Below are 21,067 nucleotides of genomic sequence, written 5' to 3' on the forward strand. Positions count from 1 at the left end.
GGACAGGATTCCTCTTGGTTAAAACAGACTCTCTGAGAAGTGTCTGGCGTGTGTCTCCCTGTTGCAGTTGCCGAGTGGAATAAAGACACGCACACGCACACGCACGCTTCAGCTTTGGTCCAGCAAAGTCAAAGCCCCAGAAAAGGGTCCTGAGCGACCTGACCGTCTTCGTCGGGGCTCCTTATTTGGCATCCCTAGGAGTGTTGTTGAGGACAGTGGCTAACCACAGATTGGGGTCAATGAGAGGCCTGCGGTTTCCAGAAATGGGGCAGTTCTGCAGGAACGGAGGGTTAGGGTGTAGGCTAGGCACAGGGGCAGGCCCCACAGGATCTGGAAGTAGTGGCTTTAATCTCAAGGCCACGGTGAGCTGAGCCCTGAGGATCCCCTCCCGGAAGGCAGCAGAGCTGATATACAGGGAGGTGCTCACTTCTCCCACCAGCGGACACTTCTGTGCCCCCGGTGCACTACCTCTCGTGCTAGATATTCTCCCTTCCCTTGAGAATCGCAGATTGGCGTGGTCTAGAGGTAAAGCAGACCTCTAGATATACCTCTATAAAGGTATATCTCCATTGTGGAATTGTATTATACTTTCTTTTTTCACATAGGTTGCTCATACTTTAGGTTGATTGTTTCAACAGTGTGTGTATGTGTGTGTGTGTGTGTGTGTGTGTGTGTGTGTGTGTGTGTGTGTGTGTGTGTATTTGAGTATTCACTTTAGGCCAGACACTGTCTTAAACCTAGTGAGCAAAAATGGACACATGCTCCTTGCCATCTGAAAGCTTACAGTCTAGTGGAAGAGAATATAAGGGAAAAAGTCATATAAGTAAATAGAAAGTGTACCAAGGCTCATGGAAGAGAGGCGCTGGGATTTAACCTAGTCTGCAAGGTCAGGGACCATTTCCTTGAGGAGGTGGTAATTGGGATGAGCAAGAGCTAATGATGTGGAGAGGCAGAGTCTTTCAGGCAGATGTGCAAAGGTCCTGGGGTAGAGGGAACATGATATAGGAGGAAACGTGGAAAGAAAAGGCCAGTGGAAGGATGGGTTGAGTGAGGCGAAGTGTGGTATGTGATGGGGTTGGGAAGGTAGGTAGACCAGGTAAGCCCTGTGAACCGAGGTCAGAAGGTTTGTTGTTCGTTTTTGCCTTTATCCTCAAGAGCACAGGAAAGCCATAGAAATATTTAAGCAAGGGATGACATGACCCGATTTGGGATTCACAATACTCTCTCCTGCCCCATTGTGTGGGGAATGGTTTGGAGAGGGCAGAAGAGGGGATGTGGCGAGACCAGCGAGGAGGCTTTTGCTATTGTCCAGGAAGAAATGATGGCAGCTTGGACTGGCATGGTGACAGTGGACATGGAGAATGGAGGGTAGATCTGAGATAAATTGGGAACTCTTGGGTTAAAGTTAAATGGCTTTTCCTATTATAGGACTTCTCAGAGCCTTTAATATGTGGGCCAAATGTGGATTATGGTTCTCTAAGAAAAGACTCAACCGTAAGAATTGCTTAGAATTATATGAACACAACGTTATTTTTTTAAAAGATCTTTCACAGTACTTTTGTTTTCTAGAATACTTTCTGGGAAATGCTATATTATATAATTCTTTTTTGGAGGGTACTTTCCACAGAGGGTTCTGGATACTATACAAAGGCCTGTAATTGGAAATGAACATGACAGACAGTATAAAAAGAAAGCTGGGGCTTCCCTGGTGGCGCAGTGGTTGAGAGTCCACCTGCCGATGCAGGGGACGCGGGTTCGTGCCCCGGTCTGGGAGGATCCCACATGCCGCGGAGCGGCTGGGCCCGTGAGCCATGGCCACTGAGCCTGCACGTCCGGAGCCTGTGCTCCACAATGGGAGAGGCCACAGCAGTGAGAGGCCCGTGTACCGCAAAAAAAAAAAAAAAAAAAAAAAAAAAAGAAAGCTGTTGGCCGCAAACTTTGAAGACTTGGGCAAAATCAGATTGAATACTAGAGTGAAGTCAATTTAGAAAGGGTTTGGAGGCCGGGCTAGGAGTTTGAATTCAGTTTGCTATGTGTTGGGCATCATTCTGGACTCTGAGCTGAGATGGGTCATGATGGAAGTGTCATCTTGGCAAGATCGTTCTGGAGGACATGTGGCGAATGAGTCTAGTGGTGAGGTGTGCATCAGAACTGGGTGTCCTCGTTTTCTAGAACTGAGCAGTAGTTGAGCCTCTGGACTTGGGTGGCGGAGTAGGAATGAGGAAATGCATCTTTCAGGTTGAGATGGAAATGTAAGATTTTTTTTTTTCACATCCTGTCCCCTTGGCAGGTGGCCACTGTCAGCAGTAGAAGGCTAAAAGAGAGTCTCTTCTGTGTTTTTCTGAGGCCTGATAAGCACAAGGTCTCCCTTGGAGCCTTTGGGTTCCCAGGCGGAGCTGGAAGAGAATGTGTGTGTTCAGAATTGCATTGTCGTTTTCAGGGAGCAGGAGAGGTATTACTTAGGTTAATAGATAATGTCTAATGAGGTGGTTAACTTTAAGTCCGTCAAGTTCTTGCCACAGCTCAGATTCCACTGTGTGACTCTGAACAAGTCCTTTAACCTCTCCAGGCCCTGGTTTGCTCATCTGGAAAATGCGTGGCTAGAACCTGTGTCAGGCTTCTCGTAAGCTAATAATTCCAGCTGTCTCAGGGAACTGAAAATTCATTAATTAGGACAACCATTTATCAGGTTAAGTAAGACCTTTTGCCTTCAGAGAACTAGAATTTTGTGAAAAATTTGGATTGAAAATGGGGGGCCTTCGTAAAAAAAAAAAAATGTGAGGAGTGTCCAATTCACACATTCCTTCGAGATTCAGGCATCTTTTCTGAGGCAGAGATGCAGCAAAGTGAGGCAGACTTCAGGCAGGACAGACCTCTTAATAACACAAAGGTAAACAGCACCCTAATGAGGGAATCTGCTAGCTGCGGACTCAATTTAGGAAAGGAGTGTGCTAAAAATGTATTTTTAGGTAGGGTGTTTGGAAGTTGAAAGAGCTTTCTCATGGAGACATTGTTATAAACTGAGGTTCGGTTCTCAGGCCAGATAACAAAAGTTGATCTAGCTCATGACAAAGTGGAAATCGTGTGTGCTGATGATAAAAAAATATCAAGTAAATGTGCCATGGAAAGTGTGTGCATTTGGTGACTATCATTGGATATGTTCAAATATACTTAGACACTTCAAAACGTATTGAGCCAATGAATTCACTAAACTTGAATTGTGAGTGTACTGTGTGCCGGGCACTGGCTGGGCTGGGGCCCAGAGTGAGGTGCAGGCCCTGCCTGTGAAGAGCCGACTGGCTGGTGGTCAGTCTGCTGGGCTCTCAAGTCAGGATGCCTGGGATTGTACCTGGCTCTGCCGCTTACTAGCCCTGAGACCGAAGCAAGTTACTTAACTGCTTCGTGTCTCCTTTTCTTCACTTATAAACAAAGGCTTGAACAGAATCTCTCTTGGGAGGGATGGGAAGGGGGTAACTTAAGAACTAAGTGAGATGCCCATAGGGTGGGCACGGTGCCAGGCCTAGAGCGAGCCACTCAGTAGATATTATTATGCCTGCCTGGCCCAGAGCCTTGTCCTGTGGGATGCAACCGCAGCTCACCTGGTGCCAGTGGGGAATTGGGTCTAGTTCCCCAGGCATAGCCCTGGAATGGGATGGGCTATCATGGGAGAGAAGTGTGGGAGGAAAAAGGCGTGATCTTTTTTTCCCCAGAAGAGTTAAGGTACAGCTCACCAGCAGAGAGAATGGGGTTGAGGCAACAGGGTGAGCTCCAAATGCATGAGAGCCAGAGGGGTGTTGGGGGTGCCCTGGTGGGCAGAAGTGGAAAGGGGCTGGCATCTGAAGAAAGGATGGGAACAGGAGGACCCCAGCAGTGACACCCTTCCTGTCATCATTGGTCCCTACAGTATCCCTCACAGGGCGGGTTCTGAGAAGGGTCTGTTGGATGTTGATCTCGAGGTGGCCAAAGTTTTCTTTAGCTTGTAGACTTGAGTTCAGGAACCAGGTTTCCTCTTGGGTCTCAATTCATCTGCGAGGGATCTATTTTATTTGCTGGGAGACTTTGTCTTGGGAGCCTGGGGTCCTTGGTAATCAAGATGACAGCTGGCGAGGCTCTTCAGGGAGTATCGTTTCGGTTTGGGGCCCCACACTTTGAAAGAGTACTTGATACTGCACCCCAGTGGGTGAAGAAGGACCTTGGAAAGTTTAGCCTAAAGAACAAAAAACAAGGTAAGATGGTGTGAAGGAGGTATGCGGGCGTCAAGCGCTTGAGAGGCTGTCATTTGCAGCAAGGACTATGCCCTTCTTGGTTGGTCCCAGTGACATTGTAGGAATGCAGTTATCAGCTCAGCGTGAAGGAGACGTTTCCATGGCTGAGAACTGAGAGAAAATGGAAAGGCTTGTTTTGAGAGGTAGTGGGTTTCCAGCCCCAGGAAGCGGAGGCTGGATGTCTGCTTATCTATCAAAGATATGGTGAGGGTGGAGAGAGATGGAGGGCGGGGATATTGGAAATTCAGATTGGGGTTTGAACCAGAGAAACCTGGTGTACCAAGCAGCGCTGACATTCTACCACTTTATAAGATATGAATGAGTGAATGAATATCCAGGTCTGTTTGAACTTATCTGGCGAAATAGAAACGTTGGTAGGCCAGAGAGAGAAAATAGCCTTTATCTGCTGTGCGGGCGCCATATTCTTCATTACAGAGATGGACCATGGGGCTCGTGACCCTTTCTTTAGGCCGTGATTACTACTCATGTTTCAGTTGTGAACAGGTTTAACACTCTGGTGGGGATTCAAACTCCTCACGAATGGCTCTGTGCCTCGTTCAACTTGTGTATTTATTGAGTGTAGACAATTGATGCTGAGTGCTTAAATACAATTAATAAGTTAAGTTTGTTTCCTTCTCCCCTGACATTGGATGGCTCAGAGAGGTTGTGACTTGCCTCAGGCCGAACAGTTAGTGAGGGGCTGCCCTGGAACTGGGTCACTTGCCCGTCCTACCTCCGTCGTTCCTTCAGTGGGGACCACTGTCAGTGGGGATGTCCCAGTGCCAGTGATAGTATTTCATTAAGCTACCACCTAAGGACACACAGTTCAGGATGCTTTCAGTGTTTGGCCAGGACCTGGGGCAAATGGCAGATTTCCCTAGATGTGAGGTGGATTACTCCTCAGAGCCTCGCTGGAATGCGCTGTCAAAGCTGGGCTTGGGAGGAGCCTCCCGGCTCTCTGGATCCTCGATAATAGGTCAGTAGGAGCCCTGGCGAGGACCTCCCCTCACTCCTGCAGAGCTGGCCCCAGGGATGGGCCAGATCTCTGCAAATAATATCCAGGGGGGCCTCGCAAACTGATGGATCACCCAGGCTGGTGTGCGTACCTCGGGGGTCAAGTTGGTGTGCTGAGTCGTCAGAGTCCCTGTGCAGAGCAGTGCTTGTGGTCCAGTAAATGGCAGCTGTGACTTGGCTGGGGATGGGAGAGTAGGCTTCTGGTCAGATAGGGCGTGGAGGGCAACCTGGAACCCGGGGTGGAGGGGCAGTCCCTCAGGACTGGGCCCTCCGTGTGCGTGGGCTTAGAGTAGGGGGGATGGTGGGTATCTCACTTCCTGAGCAGCATCGTGCTGGCGGCTCCCACAGACGCTCTCACAAGAGCCCTTGCAGCCACCCTGAGAGTGGGCACAGCATTACCTCCCCATTTGCAGAGTGGGAAGCAGAGGCTCTAGTTCCACAGCTGGTAAGCGACCAAAGCAGGGTGAAGATAATGGCGAAGGTCACTACAGTCACCGCTGTTTCTTTAGCGCACACCATCTGCCTGGCCACGCACTGCACACTTTACATCCACTACCTTTAACTCCCCCGGCCCGACCCCCCACACATGTCTCTGCGTGGTGAGATAATTGCTATTTCAAAGTTGAGGGGATTGAAGCTCAGTAAAGGGTAATTGACCGCCTTGGAGTCATGCGGCTAGTAGGTGGCTGAGTCTAGATTTGAACCCAAGACTGCCTGACTCTGGAGGCCATGCTCTTTCCTTGTTATAGCCCCACTGGCTCTTTGGGATGAAGCAGTGGGAGGAGCGGATGGTGACACTAAGTGGCTCTCAGAGCTTGTACCTGGATATGACACATGTTACTTGCACTCACATTTCATTGGCCAAAGCTAGTCATATGGCCACACCTGACTTCAGGGAGACAGGCAAGCATAATCGTACATGTGCCTGGAGGAGAGAAGTACCAGTGACCACCATGGTGATTTATGGGGCCTCAATGACAGGTGCCCAAAATGGCCTTTTAAAAAAAAAAAAACAATGGGACTTGGCCCTCGAGCAGTCCTGGGGTAGGTCTTTGATCAGACTTGGTGATTCCATCCTTCCCCTCTGTCTCTCCCAGCTCTTCTGAAAGGATAGGTGACATTCGTTTCTCCCTTTATTCAGAAACGGAGGGACTGAGTGAGAGTCCTGCCAGCAGCCGTGGTTGGGAAACCGTCCAAGGGGACGGAGGCCAAAGAGTCACCATGCCTCCTTCAGGGCCTCTGTCTAGAAGGAAATCTGCAATGTATGTTCTATAACTTCTGGGTGGTACCTACTAATTCCTTCTTGGACACCGTTTGCTGTTTATAGAGTGACTAGTGTTTAGACACTTGGCAGTATCATCCTTCATTTTTCTTGACCCATGCAGTGAATGGACGTAACACCACCCCTTTTTTTTTTTTTTTTTTTTTTTTTTTGCAGTACACGGGCCTCTCACTGTTGTGGCCTCTCCCGTTGCGGAGCACAGGCTCCGGACGCGCAGGCTTAGCTGCCATGGCTCACGGGCCCAGCCGCACCGCGGCACGTGGGATCTTCCCGGACCGGGGCACGAACCCGCGTCCCCTGCATCGGCAGGCGGACCCTCAACCACTGCACCACCAGGGAAGCCCTACCACCCCTGTTTTTAAAAAACCAAACAGTGATTCTGAGAAATTGTGACTTGGACATGACCTCAGAGTGTGCGGGTGACCATCCCTGGATTAGGACATTACTATTTCTGGCTCTGTTCCCTTTGCCTGGCAGTTAGAGCTAGCTGCTGACCCCAGCAGACTGGCCTGCAAGGAGGGGGCTGGAGACCGTTCATGGGCTTTTGCAAGAGACCAGTCTGCTCAACTCTGTCCCAGGGAACAGCCTACATCTTTGAAGGAGGAAATAAATAAAGGTCACCCTTGTCGTATGTCTTAACCCTGGAGATGGTGGGAACCAGCCTTAAAAGCTTGGTGAGGGTATTGGTCCAGCCTCTTCCATCCCAAACATGAGGTCAGTCCAGATTTTCTTTCTCCAGCCCCTGTTATCATTGTTCCTGCAGCCATGGAGGCAGGGGGATGAAGGGAAAAGTTGACAGTTTTCTGTATGGAAATTGGTCTCATTTGGGGGTGCAAAGGGGCGCTAGTGGAAATGGTCATGAGATTAAGAGTTCTTGGTCTGAGAATTCCTCTTTAAATTTTTTAAATGGAATGATTTCTGCCACTTAGTGTTGATCGTTTCAGCATTTATAGAAATATGGTAGCAATAAAATGGGAAAGTTGAAGGATCAGCCTTTGCAAATAAGATTTCTGAGAAGGAAACAGCGGAGACGTGTGGACTCACTTAAGGCATGTTGGCTTCCAGGTTGAGCCTTGGTTTATCTTGGAGGCATCCCCACAGCTCCCCAGTAGGCAGTGCTGTGGAGAACCTGCTTGTTTATCTTCTGTCTTCAGAAATCCTGCTCAACCTGTTGGACGTGTGTGTGCCGACAGCAAGCTGATTTTAACGGTTTGTGAAGTTGTTTGTTCTGTGTCCGACCCCTGCTTTTTTCCTGCCCCCTCCCCCCAGTATTTTTCTGGTGACGCAGAGCTCTGGACTCATGACATTGTCCGGGTGGTGTCCTTTCTGCCAGCCGGCGGCTCCTTGAAGGGCTGACTGCACCGTGGGGGGGATTTCGGGTTCTATAAACAAAACTTTTACATGCTGGTCACAAGATTAGCATAGACTATGGGCCCTCATGGTGAGGGAAATGGCATCTCACAGCTGTGATGTGAGGCTTTTTTAATCTCCTGGACACTGAGATGAGACCCAGGGACACTGGGGAAATTTTTGTAAGGATTTTTAAGGAATGGAGTAAAAAATAAGTAAAGGCAGAAGCATAAGTAAAAGTCTGTAACCCAGGCCTCTGTTTCAGAGCAGCTCTTGAAATGCTGTTTTCATGGTACAAGAGTGTGTATCCCCCCCCCCACCCCGTTTAAATCTGGGTGAGTGTATGGACATAGCTGAAGCCTCTAGCTGGCAAGTGTGCAGCTTCCTTTTCCCTTCTCTGGCTGACTGTGGGAAGTCTCCCCTGAAGTTGCTGCCTCACTCAGAAGAAGCTGGTAGCAAGTAGCAGAGATCAGAGACAGGAGTTGGAGAGCTGGGTGCAAGTCCTGGTTTGTGACTTTGGGCTACACGACCTTATATGTAGCTGTCATCCATTGTCGTCATCTTATGGTGTGCCTGAAACATTGCTACGTGCTCAGCATAACGTCTCCATTCATTATTAGAACAATGGGGAAAACCAAGCCGTAGAGGCAAACAAGCAAGGCCAGTTCAGGTCGGCCAACTCCAAGGCCTGAACGCTTGTTTTGTTTTGTTTTTAGAGATAATAGTCGCAGAATGTAAAATTCACTGTTTCCACCATTTTATAAAGTGTACAATTCACTGGTGTTTATATATTCTCAAGGTTGGGCAACCACCACCACTATCCAAGTCCAAAACATGTCCACCACCCCCAAACAAAGCCCCTTACAGCCAAACTCCCCCTTTTCCCATTCCCCTGGCAACCACGAGTCTACTTCCTTTCTCTGTGGCTCTGCCTATCGTAGGTGTTTCGTCACTGGAATCACCGTATGTTAAGGCCTGAACTATTACTGAGCGTGTTGCCTCTTGGGGAAATGGCTTGACCCATTTGTGTGGAGGGTATTTTTATTCCCATGTTGGGTATCTCTATAGGTTTGTTGTGTGGCTTAAATGATAACCTTTGTCAAATGGATTCTGTGAGCAAGCGTGAGGCATTTTATTAGCACAGTTTTTATCTTGAACCTATGTGTGAATTACAGGCCACTCTGAGAGTAAATCTTTGCTGGTTTCTTAACCATTTAAAGGGAAATGTTTTGACTTACTTCACAAGGACATTGTGAAGAAACCAATGATATTTTTAGCCTATATATAATCACCAAGTTACTATAGGAAAAACTGGATAATTGAATATGATTAAAAGGGAGTATCTTTTAGGTGGTTTTGTAAGCCGGAAAATCACCACCAGGGCAATGAAAAAAACAGGATGTAAACAAAATCTTTATAAAGCATGATAACTTTCCAACTCGGTGAGTTCTGGCAAGTTGGTGACTGTGGAGAGAGAAAGAACTAGTAAAGCCCTGCTCCGTGGCAGGAAGTTGGTCTTTAGATGTGGTCCTCCGCTCTAGATACCATGGCAGGGACACTGGTAAAAAACCATCTGAGTTTAGCTGACCGCATTTGAAAATGAAATTTAAGTATGATGTTATAGAGGTATAAAACCTCTGGAATTCTTAGTTTAATGGTTGCCTAATACTGCCCAGTTTCTTCAAGTTCATTCTCAATCCCAGACATCCCAGACTTCGGAGCTGGCAGGGACATTGAAATTAGCTAGACTGACCATTCCATGTTACAGAGGAGGAGACTGAGGACAGTTGGAAGTTAAGTGACTTGCTTGAAGTCGTCACATAGTAACTTATTAGCAGAGTAGTCTAGTCCAGAATCCACATCTTCTAACAAAAGGAAATTGAATACATCCACTATTCTGGCTTTGGAATCAACTCTTCCTCGAAAATATTTAGGGTTTTGGTAATGAGTGGACTCTCCTTCTTTACTATTCCCTTTGCCACATCTATTCCCATCTTCCTCACACACTACTCCATTGCCACAGACAAACAGCTTATCAGTGAGACAACTGCATGACCAGTTCAGTTCTGAACTACAGATATGTTGGGAAAAAATGGTGTTGGCATTTGGGAAATACAGTGAGAGAATTTTTGGAAACTCTGATGTAGCTCTTAGAGTAGAGATTTTAAAATGATGTTTTTCAATGGCTCAACCCCACTTTCACCAAAAAATGGTAAGTAGGCAGTCAAAAAACATTACTTTACATTATTGCAGGCATCTCAGCTTTTTGAAACTCTCATATCTCTCTTGGGGTGGTGGTGGTTTCTGACCCATTTAGAGCAAGTAATACCTATTATGCTTTCTTTAAGGATGTGAATTGAGTTCAGAGGGGTCACGGGTTTGCATAGGTCATAGTGTGAGCTGACTGCACAGCCTGCAGCGGCACCCAAGCTGCCTGACACCCCATCCCAGGCACTGGAGTCATGTCAAGAAGCATAAGGGACTTGGAGAGTGGGGACCTGAGCTGTGAATGAATGTCTGCGGGAGGGCCCTGAGGTCGGAGCAGCTTCTCCTCAGTCTGGACCTCAGTCCTCACAGTGGGACCCACAGACCGGCGTCACTGGCACCAGCTGGGAGCTTGTTAGAAATACAGAGCCCCGGCCTTTGTTCTTCCTGAGTCAGAATGAGCATTTAAGAGATCCCCAGGTGAATCCTGTGCTCATTAAAATGTAAGAAGTCCTGGCTCAGAGGCCTCATGCCAGTGAAATTCCTAGTTAACTAGGGAAAGAGCAGTTTATGACTAAAATAGATGCTATTTCTTTTCCTCCATAGGTTACTGTTGCTCAAGTAAGGGGTAAGCTGAAACCGTAATACAGGGGACCTGGTTCTCCACACATTCAGAGTGAGAAAGGGACTCATCATCTGTGACCCCGGTCCTCACTGTGGGCAAGAAAGTGATGTCCGCAGCCATGCTGTGGAAAGGTGGTGACCTCCCAGCAGATGACCTGGCGTCGGGGACCCTTCGGGCACCCATCAGCTGAGCTCCTGCAGCCTCACTCGCTGGAGGGTGGGAGTAGCTGGTGACATGGAACCAACGAGCCAGCATTCCTTTCTCTGGCCTCCTGGCCTCCACGCCTCAGCTGTTTTCCCTCACTCAGCAAAAAAGCGAGACAGAAAAGAAACAAAAACTGGCTGTGGAAAGAGGCCCTGTTAATTAGTAAAGCCTGATGTCTTATGTGTTGGGTCTGCATTAGGACAAGCCAGGAGGGCCTCGTCCTGTGCGGTTACTTTTCATCCGTCAGGAGTGAGCCTGTCCGAGGTGTGTGCTCTGTGCTCAGGGGAAGTGCATCAGTACCTTTGGGTGAGGAAAAACAACCTAGACGTGGCCATTTGTGGCGCTGTTGGGGAGTTTTGTGCTTATCATGGATAAAAGTTTCCCCTGGCCCCAGGCGACAGTGTGAACATTTCTAAGTGTGGACGTTAACGAATGAAAACGTGCCAGCTTGTAAGCAAGTCATTATTTGCAGTGAATGGTGGTACCAGGCAAAGACTGGGGTTTTGCTTTTTCTTTTGTGATAACAATTATGTATTCCTCCTCCAACCCCCCTTTTATATCAGTAATTGGAGCACATGGTTAAAAGTCAACTATTTCAGAAGTAGTGGAAATTTAGCAATTCAGCACGTTGAAACATGCTGTTTGTCTGTTTTGGAAGAATTTTCTTAGTTGCCATCAGTTTGCCAGACCATCCTTGATTGGGAAATGAGGCTGAATTTTTAATGAATTAGCCAACCAAGAAACGTGACTTGCCCTTAAAATAAGGGGTCATGTAATTTGGACAGAACAGTTGCCCTGGAAAGACTGTTAAAGATCTTGTTTCTCTCCTTTGAGAAATCTAGGCTTGATATTGAGCTGGTAAAAATGAGCAACTTATAGTCTAAAGCCAGGTTTGAGGATTTAGAACCGTAGTAGGTAAATCGGGCAAAGTCCTGACCTTGTGAGAACTACGCCTGGGTTTCCTTGGCTTGGTCATTAATAGCAATATCAGCCACGAGAGTCATGGCCTCGTTTAACTAGATATTTACAATGGGGTGGGTAGGTAACTTCTCCCCTCTTTTACAAATGAGCAAACCAAGGCTCTATGAGGCCAGGCCCAGTGAAAGGGCCCGGAAAGAGGCACAGCCTGGATCTGAGTCTAATCTGGTGGATTAACTGCAGCATCCTCTGCTCCTTCCTCTACACTCCTAGATGCACATTTTTAGAATTAAAACTGAGAATTCCATTCTTGAGGTGATTTATGTCTTTTGTCCAGGCTGAGATAATGTGTACATGTGCTGGGTGTGTGGGGAGGAGAGTGCTTGCCAAAGCTACGGGGTAGAAATGGCCCATCTTCCTGGAACACCAAGGACAGTATCTGGATATAAAAAGAGACATGGGGTGGAATGAAAGTTATAAGTGTCAACTGCAAAGCGTACATGCATTTTTGATGGAGAAACCCAAGCCTTGGAAGCAGTTCTTTGAGGTCACTTGCGTGTCTCTAACCACCCCGCATTGGACTTCTCTGCCTTTAAGGTTGCTTGGGTGGAAAATTTGGAGAAGCACTCATGTAAGTGCAAGTCCCAGGCCATCTGGGCCTTTTCCACCCTCCCAGCTATATGTGGTGAAAAGGAATGTCTTAACTATGTAAACCAGCGTGGGAGAGTTGGTGCTCTGCTCTGTTTGTACAGCTGCTCCCCGGCTCCCGCTCTGCTATCTTTCATGGCCCAGAGGTATCCGTGAATATGCTGGGGAAGGGTTTCTGGAGCCCGGAGGAGGTGAGAACTGGGTAGGGGAGATGGTTGTCTTCCAAGTGCCTGTGGCCCTTGGTAGTCAGTCTTTTCAACAAAAATGTATATTTATTTAAACATTTTTAATACTTCTTGAATTTCATAGTTCACCATTTAAATCCTCACAAGAGGGTTTGCAATGGAATACCTCTCTCTGCTTCTTTCCATAGCCCCAATTCCCTTCTTCACAGCCAGCCAGTGTTACCGGTTTCCTGTGTAACCAAGTAAATACAGGTGAAGAAATGATCTCAGGGCAATTTTAAGGGATGGTCCAATCTTGAAAAACAAGAGAATGTAGCACATCTGCTACTTTTGCCTTTGTGGTGATGACCTAGGGTAGTGTTTCCGACCTTTTGGAGTGGAATTTGGAATTGATCTTTGTTAACTATTTCTGACTGATTGTATGAATGAATAATAGGTAAGATATTAAAAGACACATCCATGTGATCTTTTTTACAAATAGATATTACATAGGGGGTATGATCTGGCTAAATGAATCGTTAGAAACTGTGTGCCCTTTGGTTTTTATTTATGATGGAACATCCTCCCTAGTCTTGCTGTGACGTACAGCACTTAAGATCAAAACATCACAGAAATGAAGTACCAGCAATTAATTAAGTGAGGGCAGCGGTGTTTGTCCCCAGTGACCTGTCAGAGTAGATCTTTACCAGCTCTGGTCCTCCTAGAGTTCTCCTGCTTTTGCCACAGTCATGAGATACAAACTTAAGCATTTGGAAAAGGTGGTGCATAGTTCAAAGTTCAGAGCTGGAAGAGTTTTGGAGTCCCGCTAGACCAGTTTTCTTTGCTGGCAAGTCACGGAGAAGAACTTGCCTTGAACAAAGGGATGTGATTTTTATTCTTTTAGGTTCCAGCACTGCTGCAAGTGAATTAGGTACGGTTTCAGGAAGAGCAAGGTTATCCTATGGGCTTTACCTGACATAGTAGACTGGGGACGTGGGATGTGGTGGTGACGGGAACAGGGGAGCCGCTCTGGAAAGGTTTGTCGATGGAGGCTTAAGTTAAATTTATTTGTAAACATAATGTGGTTTACCACACTATGAAGACATAGAGCAAAACGTATTATCGTTTTACAAATAGTCAAAACAGGACTAAGTGTCTCAACACATACGAGCTCCCATAGAGGCACACTCAGCCTGTGAAATTGCGAGCTGGGATTGGAGCAGACCCTGCCACTGGCAGCTGAGTGATAACCTGCGTGATCCATCCTCCTAAGACAGATGGACTCAGAATGTGCCCTGCAACTTGCAAACAGAGAAAATACCAAGTTCTAAACATCAAAACACAGCACAGCGTCCTTTATCTAGCATGTCAGGGTGCCAGGTAGGCCCACATCCAGCTTAAACCAGATCTGGTTTTCAGTATCCTTGCTCTTCCTGAGATGTCTGGGTGAATGAAAGATCACTGACTGCACGTGGAAGTGTTCTTCGCTTTACCAGAAGATTTAGGCAAATGTCTTTAGTCTCTTGTTCTCACCAGTACCTCGGTGGACCTCAGCTCCTCCATCCCCTGCGTCCGACTCAGCCTCTGGGTTTCCTTTGTTCCTCTTTTAAAAATCAGCTGTATTGAGATACTTAACATACAATTCAACTATTTAAAGTGCAAAACCAATGGTTTTTAGTATGTTCACAGAGTTCTTCAACCATCGCTACAGTTAATTTTAGAACATTTTCATCACCTCAAAAAGAAACCCTGTAGTTTTTTTTTTTTTACAAATTATGTATATAATTATATATATATATCAATGTTTATTTATAAAACAGGATCATACTCTTCATACTATTTAACTTTTTATGTATCACATCATGACTTTTAAAAAATTTTTGTTGAAATAGTTGATTTACAATGTTGTGTTAGTTTCAGGTATACAGCAAAGTGATTCTGTTATATTCTTTTCCAGATTCTTTTCCATTATAGGTTGTTAAGAGAGATTGGGTATAGTTCCCTGTGCTATACAGTAGGTCCTCGTTGGTTATCTGTTTTGTATATAGTAGTGTGTATATTTTAATGCCAAACCCTGAACCCTTTAGCTGTCATCTCCCAACTTCTCATTCCCCTCAGCCCTACGCAACCACGAATCTATTTTCCATCTCTATATATTTGCCTATTGTAGACATTTTATATAAATGTCAATATGTGGCCTTTAATGAATGCCTTCTATCACTTAGCATAATGTTTTCAAGCTTCATCCATGTTGTAGCATGTATCAGTACTTCATTCCTTTTTAGGGCCAAATAATAGTCCATTGTATGGACAGACCACGTTTTGTTTACCCGTTCACCAGTTGATGAGCATTTGGGTTGTTTCCACTTTTTGGCTACCTTGAATAATACTGCTGTGGAGTTTTTGCACAAGTTTTTGTGTGGCCATATGTTTTCATTTCTCTTAGGTACATACTTAGGAGTGGAATTCCTGGGTCTTATGATAACTCTGTTTAAACTTTTGAGGAACGTTCAAAATGTTTTCCAAAGTGGCTGCACCATTTTGCATTCTCACCAGCGGTGTGTGAGGGTTCTGATTTCTCTACATCCTCCCCAACACTATTATCTGTCTTTTTGATTATAGCCGTCCTGGTGGGTGTGAAGTGGCTTGTTATGGTTTTGATTTGCATTTCCCTAATAACTAATGATGTTGAGCATCTTCTCATGTGCTTGTTGGACTTTCGTGTATCTTCCTTGAAAGATGTCTATTCAGATCCTTTGCCCATTAAAAAAAACTGGGTTATCTTTTTATTATTGAGTTGAAGAATTCTTTATATATTCTAGATATGGGTCCTTTATGAGATATATGATTTGTAAATATTTTCTCTCATTCTTTGGGTTGTCTTTTCACCTTGTTGGTATCAGGAGCACAGAAGTTCTTGATTTTGATGAAGTCTAATTTATCTATTTTTTCTTTTGTCACTTATGCTTTTGGTATTGTATCTAAGAAGGCTTGTGTAACTCAAGCTCACGATATTTGCTCCAGTGTTTTCTTTTAGAAGAGATTTATAGTTGTAGATCTTACATTTAGGTCTATGATCCATTTTGAGTTAATTTTTGTGTGTGGTACAAAGAAAGGCTCTAATTTCATTCTTTTTCATTTGGATATCCAGTAGTCCCAGCACCATTGTTGAAGACTGTTCCTTTCCCCCTTGAATTATCTTGGCTCCCTTGTTGAGAATTAATTGACTGTAAATATTGGGTTTATTTTTAGACACCCAGTTCTATGCCATTTAACTACGTGTGTATCCTTATTTGAGTATCACTTGATAACCGTAGCTTTGTAGTCTCTTATCTCTTAATGGGAAAGTTAGGGCAGGAACGGACAATCTGGACTTTTCTCTTGCTTTCCCTCGTCTGACCAGTTACTGGATTCTTGAGATCCCTCCTCAGGTTTTCAACCACACTTTATATCTCCTCAGTCATCTTGCTGGTTTCGGTAGAAGATGATATGTCCAAACAATATTAGAGAAATCCCAGCTGTTGGGCACCATAGTGTTCTCCTAGCAATGCCCGCCAGCCTTGTTCTGACTCAGTAGCTTGACTCTGATGAGCTTTCCCAGATGGATAGAATTAAATGGAACATTTGGGTTGTGAAAAGATGCTCTGGTTTCTGAAACTCTCAGATTGGTTAAGTTCAGGATAACACAGTTTCCTGTACTATTACAAGATTTAAAGATCTTTCTGAAAGGCCATGCAAGCAAGTGATTTCGGCAGATAGCTCTCCCAAGTGGGCTGTGTCGTAGCCTTCGAAGCCAGATCTTGCCTCCCCTGGGCCTTCCTTTGCTTGAAGGCATCTGCAGCACTGTTTTGTGAGTGCTGGGTTTACTGGTTTTGACATCTTTGTCATAGTGGAGAAATAGAAGATGAGAGGTCTGCTGGGAGAGGTGGAATTCTGGACAAGGCCACTTACCATCACTTCTAATATGCCGAGTCAAAAATAAAACGCCTACGTGACATCTGGAGTTAACAATAATCATCCTGTAATTGTTCCCATTCCTTTCTCTTACGGATTGTGTGCCGCACATGCTCATTTTCAGGTGGTAGTACCTAGAGCTCGCACCGTGAACTGTACCATAATTTAAGCAAATTTTAATTTCCATTTTGTGTTAGACATTAAAAAAAAAACCCTGTAAGCAGAAATTGCCCTTCATCAAGAGCTTCTACTAAGAGACCCTGCACGTGGTGAGGGGTCAGGAAAGCGAACTCATCAGTGGTTATAAGAACAGGTTCTGGATTCGATCTGCCCGAATGCATTTTCTCCTACCTGAACTTGGACGAGTTCTTCAGTCTACCCAAGCGCCAGTTTCTTTGTCTTTAAAATGGTGATAAGGATAGTATCCACCTCCTAGAGTTGTTAAAAGGTTGAAATTTCATGTCAAGGACTTGACACAGGCAAGGGTCGGCACAACTTTTCTGTAAAGAGCCAGATAGCAAATGTTTTAGGCTTTGGCCACAAGTCCTGACACAGCTTTTGTAGCACAAAAGTGGCTGTGGACGGGGTGCCCCCTAATGGGCGTGGCGGTGTTCCAGTAACACTTTATTTTTAGTAACAGGCTGTCGTGCGCTGATCCCTGCCTTAGCACGATGCCCGGCACGTAGTGGGTTTTAATAAATGCCAGCCATCCACGAAGTTGGGAGCTGCGCCTTGGCCCTGGTTCCCATGCTCACCTGTTCTGTGTCTTTAACAGAACATCGAGGTCCTGGCCAGTCGGAGCAGCACCGCAGAGCAAACCCAGGTCGGGCCTGAGATGCGCGCCAAGGCTCTGCAGGAAGAGAACGAGAAGCTGCGGGAAAGCATCCATGAGCTGGAGCGCACTGTCGCTCGGCTTCAGAGGCAGGTTGCTGACCTGCAAGGTGACGAGGCCAAAGCGAAGGAAATGCTCAAGAAGTACCAGGTGAGGCTCGCTGGACCCCGAGCCCAGGCTTGGCAGTGCCGGATCCTTCTTTCCTATGTGACGAAAAACACAGCGACTGGAGAAGCAGAAAGGGATTTATTATCATAATGGAGTAGGAAAGGTCAGGGCAAGCGTGATCATCTCCTCTCTGTAACCCATCGCTTCTGTTCCTCTCTGCATGGCACTAATGGGAGATGGGCTTCTAGAACGGGGCTGACGGAGTCACGGTGGGAGGCACAGGTACAGGCACGGGAGTCCCCGTTTGCCCAGACATCAGACGTGCTCAACCTCTTGACACTGAGCAGAGGCCTCCGGACACCCAAAAAGGCCATCTGGACACTACCGTTGGACCCATTCTCACTCGTGACTGTTTATTCTTTTTTTAACAGTTGGTTGACGGTTTCTGAAGTCACGCAAGTCTTAACAAACCAATTACCTGGTTTACCAGATCTCTAGAAGTGGGAGGCTGTTAGCAAGAGACACGTACTGACGGCTGTGAGAGATGGCAGCTGACGATAAAAAGGGACAGGAGAAATGTAAAGGGGAGGTGTATTCTCACAGAGCTTCCCCAGATGGTCATCCATCAGTATCACCTGAAAAGCTTTTCTAAAACTGTGTGCTTGAGTCCATTCAACACCTGTTGTTTCTGAAGCTCCAGTGCTAAGGGTGGATATTTGTATTTTCCCAAAAATCATCTCAGATGATTGATGGGGATGTTCACCTCTGGTTAAGTATGGAGCTGCAGACAGGCACACACATCTGTACGGCTGTTGTGTCCTGTCGTGGGCCCTTGACAGGTGCACTGTGACTGCAGCCTCTGCTGGCTGTGTCTGTGGATGCCCCCTGCATGCCTTTCATGCCACCAAGTCAGCTTCCTAGGCATAGCACACATCTGAGTGTACACTGACCCCGTGTTTCCTTGTAGGGAGAAACTCGGCAATTAGAGGAGGCCCTCGTGCATGCAAGAAAAGAAGAAAAAGAAGCAGCGTCAGCCAGAAGGGCCCTGGAGAGTGAGCTGGAAGATGCTCAGGTAAACTCTGAGGGCTGTTGTCTTTAATCCCCCACAGAGGAAGTTCGAGAAGCAAACTCGGAGGGACATGTACAGATCGCCACTGGTCCTGTCCTTCCAGGCAGCTCCTTTCATAATAATAACCGTCCTGGACTTCAGACTATCTATCTAGACCAGTGGTTCTTAACTGGGGGACATTTGGCCATGTCTAGAGGTGGTTGGTTGTCACAACTGGGGAGCTCCCACTGGCGTCTAGCGGGTGGAGGCCAGGGATGCTGCTAAACCTGCTACAGTGCACAGGAGAGTCCCCACAGCAGTGAGTTACCCAAATGTCAGTAGTGCCAAGGTTGAGAGATCCTGCTCTAGACATTAAAGAGCCTGACAGCTTTCCAAAGATAAAACATGAATTGTGTGAGGAAGGCCGCCAGAATTGGTCCCCAAGGCAGTGTAGCGTCAGCTCTGCGGCAGAAGCCAATTTCCTTTCTCCTCTGGGCCAATAGACTCCTCAGAGTGCAGTCCTCCAAGATGGCTATTAAAAAGAGCAGGAGAAAGTCATTTCCTTGAAACTAGATAGCTATCTCTATTCAAAATAGGCAGGTTCCTGGAAAATTAGGTTTTCCCATTTGAAGGTTAGAAAGCCTGAAGTACATTCTTTAAAAAAAAAAAAGTCTGCACGGAGGTTCTAAATAGACTTTGCACAGTGACCTCAGCGTGATCCAGGTGTGTCCCTCCTTCTACCTGCTCTGGGGTTTTAAAGAACCAGCAGCATCAAGCATCCCTCAGGCGAGCTTACGAGGAGGTAAAAGTAAAAGCCGGTGCTTCTGAGCAGGTAGCGGAGGCTGTTCAAGTTTTCCCTTAGGACTTGCTTGTCTGTAAGGATAGGTCGGGGAGGGGCACGTGCAAAGTGTCAGGAGATAGCTCAGGATTCATAGTTAAAAATGCCTAATTGCAGCTTTCCTTTCATATACAGCTTCAACTCCTTGGGGCTAGAGGAGGGGAACCTGCTTGCACTAGGGTTCACTCAGGTCAGCCGCGACTCAGGAGCTCTCACCCCCGAATCTGCACCTTCTCTCTTGCTTTGGACAGAGACCTTGTTTTTGCATGCAGTAAAGCCCTGTCTTTTCCTCATTTTGGTGTCTGACTGTCCTTGCTTTGCATTTCTTTTTCTTTTTCTTTAAATCTAGGTCTTTGTTATTAACTCTTGTTTGGTTGATTTTGTGTGGATGGCAGTTTCACTGTGCTGCTGTTTAAGGCTTGTGATGGCTACAGCGCAGCAGCCAAAGTGCAGGGTTTAAATCTCTGAGCTAGTTGGGCACAGAAAGAGAGGAAAAACATTTGTACTCTTCAGGGGCAAAAGCGTGCACCTTTGTGTCACGTCCACACCAGGCACTGGGTGCAGCTATTACAGGCTCTGTCTTTATCATCTTTTGGTCAAACCAGAAAGTTTCACACAGAAGGAAGTGGTTCAGCAGCTGTGAATCTGCAACTCAAAGCTAATTCAGCGGAGACAACAGATGATGGCCTCAAGGTCTAAAGATCTTAATGTAATCGCCACCCACCCCCCATCTCTGGCTCACCATCCTTGCCTTGGAAATTATCCCTGACCTGTTACTTTTTGTTCAGGCCTGTTTTCCCAGCGGTGCTGAGATGGGGAGGGTGCTTCGTGCAGTGCGTGGCTGTGCTAGCCACTGGCAACATAATCCAGCAAGAATTTTAAGAGGCTCCAACAGTCTAACCATCATTATCTCAATTATCTGGTCTCAAAAGCAGTGCTATGAGGGACTTCCCTGGCGGTCCAGTGGTTAAGACTTCGCCTTCCAATGCAGGGAGTGTGGGTTTGATCCCCATTCGGGGAGCTAAGATCCCACATGCCTTGCAGTCAAAAAACCAAAACATAGAACAGAAGCAGTGTTGCAACACATTCAATAAAGACTTTAAAAATGGTTCACATCAAAAAAAAATCTTCAAACAAAAAACAAAAAAAGTCGTGCTGTGAAAAGTGCACCATCACTCAAAAATACTTTGCTTTTTCTCAGTTTGGGAACCAGACGGTCATTCCTTTAGTTCGATAACTTTTTCTGCATGCTTCTCCCAAAGCTGGCAACCGAAGGGAGCTTAACCCTTAGAGTAAGAGGAGAGAGTAGCCGGGTTTTTTCCCCCCTCACATAAGCATTTTACATTTCAAAATCTTTGTGCCTTTAGCAATCTGTTGCATCTTCGTGGATGATAAATGTATTTCTTTACATAGTGGCTGAAGACCATGTGAACTTAGGTCTGATTTATTATGACTCAGACAGAGACAGAGGTTCTTAAAGGGGATGCCGTTCTTGGTTTGCTTCAGCCCTACCACTTGGTTGAGGATTGTGCGCCGCTGTGTAGATCTACTTGAACTGCATTCATGGCAAAGACATCTCTGATTCCCTTGAGAACTGGCTTCTGCAGATGGG

At 46.3% G+C, this 21,067-nt stretch overlaps 1 protein-coding gene across 1 annotated transcript in view; it reads left to right on the plus strand.

Moving 5' to 3' along the window:
* Positions 1 to 21,067, plus strand: part of CGNL1 (cingulin like 1) — a gene marked incomplete at its 5' end in the record, with an annotated part of 101,240 nt that overhangs the window by 51,110 nt on the left and 29,063 nt on the right. The window contains 2 exons of the mRNA XM_082649009.1: positions 17,405 to 17,611; positions 18,537 to 18,641. Coding sequence (XP_082505135.1) covers positions 17,405 to 17,611; positions 18,537 to 18,641 — 312 coding nt within the window. The remainder of the gene's footprint in view (positions 1 to 17,404; positions 17,612 to 18,536; positions 18,642 to 21,067) is intronic.

The sequence above is a fragment of the Grampus griseus genome, assembly GCF_964374135.1.
Source record: "Grampus griseus genome assembly, chromosome: 2".
NCBI lineage: Eukaryota > Metazoa > Chordata > Mammalia > Artiodactyla > Delphinidae > Grampus > Grampus griseus.